The following is a 12,670-nucleotide window of genomic DNA, read 5'->3' as shown; positions in this document are numbered from 1 at the left end:
GCTGTGCTACAGAAATGCAAGTACTCATGCAGAAACCACAGCATTCTCTGAGTTAGCTGGTGATCTAGCATAACAAACCATGCTTATATAGATAGAGTCTTTTTGACTTCAATTCCAGTATAAGAACATGCTTGAACTTTCCTTTTTTTCCACCAAAACTGTTTCAGCACAAAATGAATGATGCTTGTGCTGTCATTCCTTTTTCTTTCAGTATGATTCATCTGAGCAGGATACATAGGATTTGTCTATAGTTATGTCTCCATTAACATAATATCAGCCAAATGAGTAGCCTTAAGCCTTGCATCAAAATTAATAACACACACTTCCTACAGATATCACTGCATGCTGATCATTAAAATTATATGTACATGAGTAAAAGTATCTTGTTACAAAGCAAAGAGATTGCTTTTATATGACCTTCATGAGTGACAGCATGTCTGTATGGAAGATGCTCTGATACCAAAATAAAGAAAAATCCAAGATATGTATGGACTAAGGTTTCTGCTAGTGGAATATAGGAAAGTGCAGGGAAAACTTGGGGAATGGAGATACAGAGCTGAGAATGTTAAGTGAAAAGTGAAAATTAAAGCAAGCTTTGAGCCAGTAATGAAAGGTGAACCTCAGAAATATAATTACCAAATATTCAAGTAATACAGAGGAACGATGCCTGCAAATTGAACTACAAAGGCAGAAGAGGAGAAGGTGAGTCTTGGTGGTTTGTTGGATAAAGGTGTCTTTTAAATTTCTTTTCATGAATTCTGTATCCACATAAAAGAACAAAATGGTCTTTTTTTCTGTAACCTTCCAAGGTTAAAATTACTAGCTTTCCAGGGTTTCTGGTAAGGTTTGTAACCTTCTCACTAATCAGAGTGAGTGGTTAGTTCCAAGAGACCAACATAGATACAATGGCTACAATAGACTATGTGGAGTAGCACAATAATGAAGCTTTTTTATTTCAGTGCCAAAGCTCTGACTGAATTTATCTAAATGTTCAGCAACTGTCATGAACAGTGGTTCTACAGTTAATTGATTATTAAATATGTAACTGTAAAGTCAAAGCCTAAATACAATTGCTGAATTGAAATAAAGAGGAAATTTAATTTTACATTAAGGAACAAGTTGTATGCAGTTTTGACTGTGGAGTTGCCTTCAATTTATTTGTAATTCAGTAAGTGCAGAAGAACTATTTAAATACTTTTTGATTGTCAACTTGTATATATAATCTTTGATACCAAAGGAAGTCTGAATTTTCCTGTAAAAAGAAAGGCAGGAAATACAGTTGGAACAGTTAGCAAGCCTCAGTGGGATCAAAGCATTAAGCATCCTCTGTCTCTTCAATTACTGCTAATAGTTTGAGCTACTGCAGTAACGTAACAGATCACATTATGACTTACTTTGCAAGCTACTTCCAGTACATTACCACGTTAACAAACTTGTGCACACAAAAAACAAAAGATGGGTCTCAGAAAATATGACACTAGCAATAAGATTGCTTTATGATATTTGCAATAAATGATGACAAATTCCAAATTATAAGATAATTTCTTTAAAAATATGAAACAAGTTAATTGTTGTGTTAATAATAAAATTAATAATTTTTGAGGTCTGGTAACCTGTTTTGTGTGTCTGACTGCAAATTTGTGGAAAAAAATAGCATTATTTCATAGAATCTTATAATCAGGGAATCATAGAATCAAAGATTCATAAAATCATAGAATGGTTCAGGTTAGAAGAAACCTTAAAGATCAACTAGTTCCAATCCCCTGCCATGGGCAGGGATGCCACCCAGTCAATCAGGCTGACCAAGGCCCTATCCAACCTGGACACCTCCAGGAATGGGGCATCCACAACCTCTCTGGGCAACCTGTTCCAGTGCCTTACCATTTTCTGAGCAAATAATTTCCTCCTAATATTTAATCTAATTTTCTTTTAGTTTAAGACCATTCTCCTTGTCCTATCACGATCTACTTGAGTAAAGAGTCCCTCTCCATTCTTTTTTAAAGCTTCCTTTAAGTACTGAAAGGCTGCAATGAGGTCACCCCAGAGCTTTCTCTTCTCCAGGCTGAACATCTCCAGCTCTCCCGACCTTTCTTCATAGGTGCTCCAGCCCTCTGATCATCTTTGTGGCTCCCCTCTGGACTTGCTCCAACAGGTCCACATCCTTCTTGTCCTGGGGGCCCCAAACCTGAATGCAATACTCCTGGTGGAGCCTCACAAAGACAGAGCTAAGGGGAACAATCACCTTTCTTGACGTGCTGGTTACCCTTTTGTTGATGCAGACCAGGCTGCAGTTGGCGTTATGGGCTATAAGCACACACTGCTGGCTCATGTTGAGCCTTTCATCCACCAGAACCCCCAAGTCTTTCTCTGCAAGGCTGCTCTCAATGAGTTCTTCTCCCAGTCTGTACTCCTGTCCAGGATTGTCCTGGCCCAAGTGCATTTGGACTTGTTGAACCTCATTAGGTTCACATGATCCCACTTCTCCAGCCTGTCCAGGTCCCTTTGAACAGTATCTCTTCTTCCTTTGGTATCAACTGCACCACTCGGTTTGGTTTCATCTGCAAACTTGCTGAGGGTGCACTCAATCCCATCATCTATGTCACTGATTAAGATACTAAAAAGCACTGGTCCCAAGACAGACCCCTGAGGGACTTCACTTGTCACCACAGCATCCATCTGGACATAGAACTTTTGAGCACTACTCTCTGGGTGCAGCCATCAAGCCAATTCCTTATCCACTGGAAGGTCCCACTGGATGGTCAACCCTTCAAATCCGTATCTTTCAAATTTAAAGATTAGAACATCCTGTGGGACCATGATAAACCCTTACAGAATTCCAAGGAGATGATATCTGTCGATCTTCGCTCGTTAACTGATGCAGTCATTCCCTCAAAGAAGGCCACCAGGTTGGTCAGGATTTACCCTTGGTGAAACCATGCTGGCTGTCTTGGATCTTGCATGTACCGTGTCTTGCATGTACCTTAGCTTTTCCCCCAGGAGGATCCATTACATGATGTTCCCAGGCACAGAGGTGAGGCTCACTGCTCTGTAGTTCGCCATATCTTCCTTTCTACCATTTTTTAAAGTGGGAGCGATGTTTCCTTTTTTCCAGTCACCAGGGACTTTGCCTGACTGCCATGATTTTTCAAATATGGTGAAGAGTGGCTTGGCAACTACATCAGCCAATTCCCTCAGGACCCTGGGATCCATGTCATCAGGCCCCATAGATCTGTAGCTGTTAAGTTGTGTCAGAAAATCCCAAACTTGCTTTTTACTGTAGGAAGGACTCTGCTCTTCCAGCACCCACATAGAGGTCTGGGGACACGAGAGATGTGGGAAACCTAACCGCCAGTGAAGACCAAGGCAAAGTAGTTGTTAAGTACCTCTGCCTTCTCCATGTCTGTTGTTACCAGTTCTCCCTCTTCATTTGTCAGAGGTGGTAAGCTCTCCTTAGTCTTTCTTTTGTGGCCAATGTACCTGTAGAACCTGTTCTTGTCATTCTTTGCATCCCTCACCAAATTTAGTTCTGACAGTGCCTTGGCTTTCCTGATCCCATCCCTGCACTTCTGGACAGCATTTCTGCACTCCTCCCAGGACACATGACACTGCTTCCACTGTCTGTACATTTCCTTCTTTTGCCTAAGTTTGACCAGCTGTTCCTTTTTAAGCCATGCTGGTTTCCTACTTTCTCTGCTTGATTTGTTACTTATGGGAATAGAGAGCTCCTCTGCTCTAAGAAAAATATCCTTAAAGAGTTGCCAGTTCTGATCAGATCCTCTGTCCCTAAGGACAGTATGCCATGGGATCTCATCCACTAATTCTTTGAACAGCTGGAAGTTCATTTTGCTAAATTTCAGGGTCCTGACTGCTCTTAGCCAGGCCCATATCCCTCAAGATCACGAACTCGACTGGGGTGTGGTCACTGCAATCTAGGATTCCTCCAGTCTTGATCTTTTTAATGAGCTCTTCTGCGCTGGTGAACACTAGGTCACCTACAGAGTAAACCCAGACTTTATATGACATCAAATGAACTGTTCTCATTCCTATGTCTTCATTAACTTAATTGAAGCCAAAATAAAATAAACTTCATATGGACTCATATATGACATTTTGGGGGATTATTCCGTTATGGAATAAAACTGCCAGTCTAGGTTTAATCTGCATTTTAACATGCTCAGCATACCTAATGCTTTTGTTTGTTTGTTTGTTTGTTTGTTTTTCTAATTTAAGATCCATATTATGGAAGTAGAAATGAAAGAGTTCAATTTTATTTTAAGATGTGTTGGTTTTCTTTATAAGGTATTCACATAATTCAAGCAGTATGGATCTAAGAAAATTATGCCTAAGCTTGTTGGCTTTTTTTTTTTTTTTAAATAATGTGATTGTTGTGATGCTTTATACAAAATGTAATTCTTACTACAAAAAGTAGTTTATAAATTATAGCAGTTAAGAAACTGCGTTCAAAATCTTAATCCCAAAATTTCAGCACAAGTTATTTTTTAGTAAAACCTCACAACATCTGAGAGTAAGTAGCTACTACAAAATCTATTCCAACATCAGTTTAAATGGAGAAAAGTTGTTTGTCCATTATATTAGACATTCTTGTATGGGTTAAATTAGGTTCTTTTAGTTTATCACTAAAGATATATGAGAAGTAAACAGAACACTCTGGTTTTGCTACTGTCCTTTACAGTAATATATACAACATTGACAATTTTCAAAAAGACAGTTGTGTCATCTGGAAAAGACAGAATTCCTCTAACATTATAAAAATGTGTAATGAGATCAGGCTAAGTAATTCAGTAAAGTTCCAAAGACGGAAATTACCTACTTCTACAGTAAGAAATATCAGGAGATCCAATTAATGCACTGTAATAAAAGCTTTTTTTCACCTCTGGGATACACTGAAGAGATCCTCCCCACTAGAAGAACTCAGCTGAGGAAGGGTAAGCAAGCTCTGATTGGAAAATTCCTCTGAAACTGTCGGATCTGTAGTGGTTTGACAGTCAACACTGTCAGTGTTGTCAGTATACCAATATTTCTTATGTCTACCTTTTCATAGATTGATTCCATATTATTGGTATGTTCTCACAGATGGAGCAATAATTTCAGTAATTTTTGTGAAAATGTCTGTTTTGATTAGTTGTTACTTCATTCACTCAAAAAGGAAGAATTCAAATGTCATATTTTGTTGAGGAACTCAATGACTGTTTTTTAGCTTCATTTCTTCCTACAACCGTGCTCACTGTTGAATTATCATTCAACTGTGATCATGTGATGCTGCTTCCTAAACTGCTTCCTGTGATTATGTGATGTTGCTTCCTAAACTATGCATATCCCTAATTATGCAAAATGGCAAGCTTTTTGATAGAGAAGCTGAAGAGAGTAGATTTTGAGAGCCTGAAGCTAACTGAAATATCTGGATTCAATAGCTTAGGCTAAGGTATCTAAGCTATCGAATGTTCCTTTGACCTGCCAACTTCTGACATCTTTTTTTATGTGTCTGATGCTTATTTTTCATTGTGTTTAACCTACAGGGCTCTATGAAAACTATCCAACCAATGCAGAACCAGAATGCTGTGATGTCAGATGGGGACTATTATCAGATCATCAATCCAAAGGGACTACAAAAACAAGTGGCTCAACAATATGTCACAGGACATCACTCACAGTTTCATCAGCATCAAGACTGTGTAACAGCAGACTTAAACTGTGTGTTCTTGTATTAATTCTCTTACATACAGTACTTACAGTCTCAGCAGCACAGAACTCAACGGGACTGGGCTTTGGAGGCATAACAACTTTGGAAGATAATTCAACCAATGAGGAATAAAAACAACAGAAAAATGGATTCATCTTATATCATAGAAACTCAAGAGGCCCTATTGACTACAGTCAGAAATAGCAATGACTGAGTGCTTTACCTTCAGATCTCTTCTTGAATGACCATTTGGGTAAAAAGAAAAGAATGGGCCACTGCCCAAACAACAAGGACACAAGATCACAGCTTTTTATTGACTAAAAGGCTGTATGGTGACTTAAATTTCTCACACCATTTTATACACTGTGTTTTAATGTTTGGAGTTTCTTTTCAGTTTGTTTTTTGCACTTGTTAATACAGGATTTTATTTTTGGGACGGTTTCTCAAAGCTAAATTAAGTCTTTTCTCTGTCGATATATTTCTAGTCATTGTGTGTGTTCATCTGATAGTTCTGTCTTTTATGTCCTGTCAGTTTCTATTAGAGGAATGACTGCTATGGTTCCATGACATAGCAACAAAATAATAATAATAATAATAAAATTAAAAAAAAAAAAAAAGAGAAAAAAAAAAAAGAAAAAAAAAAAACACAAAAAGAGCAATGAAATAAAATCAAAAAGAAAGAAAGAAAGAAAGAAAAATAAAGAAAGAAAGAAAGAAAGAAAGAAAGAAAGAAAGAAAGAAAGAAAGAAAGAAAGAAAGAAAGGAAAAAGAAAAAAAAGGACAAAAACAAACAAACAAACAAAAAACTTAACTGTCCTCTTACCCATGGGAACCATTCATCTCCTTTTCCCTCCCCATCTCCTCTTACAGACAACATACACTTGCTTCTGTTTGTGTAATCACAATGAACGGGTACACAATTCCAGTGTGCCTCTGCCACTGTTGCACAAACCAGTTGACTGAGCAAACCCAAAAGGAGCATGAAGGGGGTTCCTTTTAGCTGAACAAATAAGTGCTCTCCTTACAAGGTGGGATCGGACAGTTAAAAATGTAAAAAATATATAACAAACTGTTGCTCCAATACCCATTTTGAAGAAGTCCAGTCCTTTCTCACTGGTCAGTTGAACAGGAGCAGCCTCTTTTAGACATGCTACGTATAACCAGTTAAGCTCAGCAAGTTGAGTAGTTGGGAAGCCTTCATATTGGAGGTGAAGGATTGGCATTCATTGTGAATTACATTTTGAGTTTTCCTGCTGTCACATAACCAGAAGTTTTCCATAAGGAATGGGAGCAAAGAGCTTCCAAAATCCAAGTGTTTTTGTCTCAAAATTACACTAGAAGCCTTTTGGCATCTACAACACATAGTAATTTTTGGTTTTAATTCCATTGTTTTTCTAAAATCTACATGTGGTTGAAAGTTACTCTAGTTATTAAGGGTGCACAAGAATGTGTTAGCACAGATAAATAAACTATTTTGTTTTATATATGTAGGACAACCATTTTCATAAATGTGCAATAAAACCATAAAGATATACTAGGATATGAGTAGTCAAGAGAAAAGATTGTAATCTTCTGCTTTTTCATTGTTTGGGGTGGCTTTTAATTTTTTTTATTTTTATTTTTGTGGGAACATTTCACCTGCTGAGTGTATGAGAGTTTGCTTTTTAAAAAGGCTTTTTAGAGTTTACAGTAGAATCAATGGAAGGAAAAGTTAATAAGGGCTGTTTTTAAAAACTATACATTCCTTCCTATTCTCTAACTACACTTGGGAAGTGCACTTTAGAGATGTTTGCTGTGTAGCTGGGAGATGAAGGAAAACTATAGGAAATGTTCTCTTAGGAAATCAAATATAGTTATCTACTTTCTAGCTATGAAATACCCCTTGATAAATATTAATGTTGTAAGAACATTTAATCACTGGTGCATAATATGTGTTTTTGTATACACTTTATGGTCTGTTAAATTCTGGAGGGGGAAGAAAAACAAACAAACAAACAAACAAACAAAACAAAACAAAACAAAACAAAAAACAGGATATGATAACCATGCTGCTTAAGCGGTTCAAGATGCACGTTAAACTGCAAAAGCTCAAATATTTTGCAAAAGTATTTGTTCTAGTAGTGTTGTACTATAACCCAGACTGAGGAGCCTAAAATGATCTGTGCAAATACAACAACAAAAAGCACCAGCTAATGCAAAATTCTTCAGCACTGGTTTGTTTCTATAATTTCTCCTCTTCCTTCCTTCCATATGGTATATTTTGTTCAATAAAACATGGTGCTTTTCAGTTATTTTATTTTCTGTTAGAGACACGTATTAATTATATTGAATTGATGCAAAAAGTGGGAAAAATGCAGAAATGTAAACGAAAAAGCCTTAACTAATGGTAGAATATAGACTTTTGAAAGGATAGAGATATTATTGAAAAGTGATGGAGCAATAACTGGGCAGTGCTCTGGTACTGTAAAACAGCTGAGTCACACTACTGAGAAAGCTCTTACTAGGTGAGCTCTTGTTCAACTGACCTCTTAATTCAAGTGTACATGGTCAGTAAACAGTTTGTTATAACCTTTATCTACCTCTGCTGTGCAAAGGCCATCCAACATCCATTTCTGTGATGTTCCTCATAGATTTTTGTTCACACCATTAATCACTATCATCTGTTTTTATACTGTACCAATACACTAGCAAGTCGGATTCATCCCAAGTGAATTGGCACATGAAGAAGAGTTATTATTTCTGTTTTGCCTCATGGTGAATTAATGTAGAGAGATATTTTAAGGCATTTACTTTCCTCTCTCCTGCTCTTCTTCATCCTTCATCCTTATTTTTCTATTAAAATGTTTTCAAGTGGTGTCAGTGAAAAATATGACTGCTTGGCTACACTCAGTCATGTGTCATAGAATATGAGAGATACGAGGAAAAACAGTGACAACATCATTACATGAATAAAGTAGCCAAATTAATGTTGGGCAAAAAGAAGCAGGAAGCAATTGCAGATTTTCAATTATTACTCAAAAGATGAAGTAAATTCCTCCCCTTCTCATCTGGAGTCAGTGCCTGCAATTCAATTATCTGTAATTTTTCTCTGTCATCTTTTTTGAGGTTTGTTTCTTTAATTCTTAAAACAAAGAGTCATGTTGTAGAGATGACTGCTGCTGGGGTATATGTTGCCTCCAGCAGTGTGGTATACAGCTTCTCTTGGTGGCATCTGGGATATCAGGAGTAGACCAGGACTCTTCTATGAAGTTAAGCAACATGTAATCATGTATGATGCAAAATTTCATTCCATCCATTCCTCATTCGTAATAGTTTTCCTGGCACAAACTTAAGCATGCTCGATATTGTGCACATATTACTTTTTTGCCAGAATAAATTTGCATCTTGCCACTGCTATAACTGCCATCTTGTTCCATTTCTCCTTGTACTGTATGCCTAATACATACATGATAAAGAACTGGCTTAACAAGCAAGTAATACTAGAATATTTCTGCAAATTACTGATGAGGAAAAAAAAAAAAAAAAAAAAAAAAAGAATAATATTTATTTTATAATCATATGGAAGAAGAGATATTTCCCATGTCTTCTGTTGTCTTATCTTCTGCAATAGGGAGAATCCAGATTTTGTGCAATATGTTAATACTTCTAAGCCAAATGTCATATAACATAAACAGAGCTATGTTATTCCTTATTGCATTTGCATTTGGTAATGCATTATATTGATATTTTTCTTTCATTAAAGAGACAGGTTTTTGTTTTTGTTTTTTTTTATTATTATTATTATTAATTATGGCAGGTGAAGGAGGTTCTGCACACCATAATTTAATGACAAAAACAAACAAGAAGTTAGAATGAAGTATTATTTCTATAAATGATGAAACCAAGCCATCCGCTGCCAAAGAATATATGGAACAATATATACAAACCAAACACAAGCTTTCAATAAATTCCTTCTTGAGGGTTAAAAATAATCTTATTCTAAATTATTAAAAGAGAAAGAATGAGAGCTGGATATCAAATAGCTGACCTGACAGGTTTCATCTGGTACATCATGTGACTCTTAGCTTATATAGTTATACTATTTTATTAAAAAGTGGGGGACAAGGACATTGTCTTCTGCTCTCTTTGTGTTTGTTATGATAATGTCCTTTTTGTGGATGTTGCCTCCCTGCACAGAAGATATCTGCTCATCATAAGAGCTGAAGACAGCTTACGTACATGCAAACAAGCTTAGAGTGAAACCTGTCTTAAGTGACTGCCTGAAGAACAAACAAATCTCATCTGCCAAGCAGAGGTAGCTTAAAGGAAAGTGAAACCAATATACCTTAGGAAATTTCAAGATTGTGAAATTCCTTCCTTAGGTGAAGAGCCACCTAAGGAAGATAACTCTGAGGGGGCCTGGTCCTTACTGCAGCTTTCACTGTACATCTCATTAGTACTATGACCCTGCAATGAGCTCTGCGCAGGCAGGCTTAGAGCTAGGCTCAACTATGCTGGCTTCAGTGGGCCTTGCTACAGGTACAAGCATGCAACTACAAAAAGTTCACTGTAGCATATAGGTCTACATTTGGTGTCCCATAGTCTTTACTCAGGAATTGCTCGTGGGCATAGCGCACCAACAAAGGATCACTGGGTTCAACCTTAGTAAAATTAGTCTTGACTAGAGACTGGCCATGATACATTGTGAATGGTTCTGGTTTATTATTGTTGTCTACATTATTATTAGTTTGGAGGAAGAGGGATTCAAAATTTTGCTAGGAGCACAAAGGACAAGCTAGCAGAAATCTTATCAGTGCTGAGATGAAATTAAATAGCCTTTCTGTGGTAAAGAGAGGCTCTGTTGTCTGACAGTAGCTTTCAAGAAACAGCATTATGTTAGAAAAGTTTGGAAAAATGATATGTTCATCTCTGACTATGATAGTTTTCATAAAAATTAGATTTTTGGATGGCAAATAGGACTAGAACACATATCATCTCAACTGAAGGATTTAATTTGCATATATATTTAATACATATTCTGCAACAACTCTGAGAAAAAGTGCTGAACACTTCTAAATTTTCCAGATTTTTTTTTCAATTGTTAACAAGCTCTATCTGTCCCTGTAGGGATCACAGGAAAGGAGGAACTACTGTGGGTGAGGAAATAAAAATAATTAAATAAATAAATAAAAGATTTGAGCCAACTTGAAAAATATATTTCTTCAAAATAGAGATGTAAAAAAGAATCATACGTAGGTGTATATCTATACAGAAATAGTTCACTTTTAAGAGACAGGTACACACAAGTAAATCTTCACCACAATTATTATGAGTACTACAGCATACTGTAGAGTAAAAAAAAAACAAAGGATAAGACCTGTAAAAGAAATAGGGCAAAATTACTGCATTCTACCATAGACTACAAATTTCCAGGTAGAATTCCAGCAACAGAAAAACATTTTGTAATAAGAAAATTAAAAAAAAAAAAATGGGGGGATGGGGGAGGAAGGGGTATATTTGGTTATTCATTCCATCATCCTGCCTCCTACTATATTAGTCATTATTCTTCTGAACTTTTCATTCAAAACCTTGACTTTTGTGAAAAGTTCTCCAGCAGGGTGTCAGTAGCACAGGAGGCCTTGGCTATGGTTCAGACATCTCCATTCAAAGTGATGATTTTGCTTCAATTTGAGCCACTAGATTCTTTCTCCTAATACTACATTCCTACATTCATTTCTGGGACAAATGCACAATGACACAATTTGCACTTTGGAGGGACTGCACTTTCCCTACTCATATCTTCAATCTCTGCCAGGACCCCATAAAAAAGATCAGTGGATCTGCTAGTGTACTTTGAGAGAAATGTGTGTTGAACTCCACAGACAATTGAAATAAGATTAAAACAATATGCAGGCTTTGCAACCAGCCCTCCAGGTAAGGATGAAGATTTTACCACCAGTAAAACCTTTCACTATTCTCTCACCAAGTATTAGCTCACCAGAAGGGACAGCAATTTGACAACAAATCACTGTTGAACTGCAGCAATTCAGATGGTTCTGCTCCCTGCTGCCCATCTATGTGCTTTTGCCAGGGTTTATTGTTTTGAAGTAGGATTTATTGTTTTGAAGAAGGGAAGACATGATGTCCCAAGTGCAAAATGAGGAGCACTTGTGAAGACAAGATTGCCAACAGGGACATTTGTCACACAGGCATACATACCTTTCTGTTGAAACTGTAACCATAAAACTGAAGAAACAAAAAGGGTACTTTCTTGTCAGGGGGATAAAGCCACCTGGCAGAGAGAAATGATGTCTTAAAACACTGCTGCAATATTTATTTAAATATCTCTTATGTCAGACAATACTGAGCATCACAGCATGAAACTCTTGTATCGTATAACCAGTGAATCTAAATTTCTAAATTAAGCAAGCTGGAAGAAGTGTGATACACAATAAGAGTTGGTAATTTAGGAAGGGGAAGCTACTGAGGAATGTCTCACCTAAGCTAGTGGTCTTAGAACAGTTTTACCTTAGTCCTGCCTTTGCACGACTGTTCTCTAATATCAAGGAAGCACCTATCTTCAAGAGGAATTCACATTTCTGAGATGTTTATGGGTTTTGTTTTCTTTTTCTGTATTTGGGCTTTTATACCAACTCTTTAGCACAACATACAGATGGAGGATGAAATGATAACACCATGACAGCTGAAAAGCAGTGAATGAGTTTTACCTGGATGAACATCAGTGCTCTAATCATCTGGTTACCCTTTAATGAAAGGAAGAGAGAAAAAAAATGTAATTTTATCTGTTTATTTTATGATGTTTCTCTAGTAGACTCAAATTCATGAACTATTAATTGGCCCAGCAAACATATGCAAGGTCTGGTTACTTCACTCATGTGGGAGAGAGATACTCTTATTTTTCCTCTTCTGAGGAATTTTGACAGATTATAAATTAAGCATGCAATAACCTAGTAACATTACATAATTTTT

General features: G+C 36.7%; 1 protein-coding gene across 1 annotated transcript in view; it reads left to right on the top strand.

The window, feature by feature from the left end:
* NALF1 (NALCN channel auxiliary factor 1) overlaps positions 1-5,833 on the top strand; it is a gene marked incomplete at both ends in the record, with an annotated part of 496,829 nt that extends 490,996 nt beyond the window's left edge. Inside the window, one exon of the mRNA XM_082751886.1 lies at positions 5,538-5,833. Coding sequence (XP_082608012.1) covers positions 5,538-5,833 — 296 coding nt within the window. The remainder of the gene's footprint in view (positions 1-5,537) is intronic.
* Between the last annotated feature and the right edge of the window lie 6,837 nt (positions 5,834-12,670).

The sequence above is a fragment of the Aythya marila genome (genome assembly GCF_965140915.1).
Source record: "Aythya marila genome assembly, chromosome: 1".
Taxonomy (NCBI): domain Eukaryota; kingdom Metazoa; phylum Chordata; class Aves; order Anseriformes; family Anatidae; genus Aythya; species Aythya marila.
Note: the sequence above shows the minus strand (reverse complement) of the source record. Positions and strands in the feature narration are given on the sequence as shown.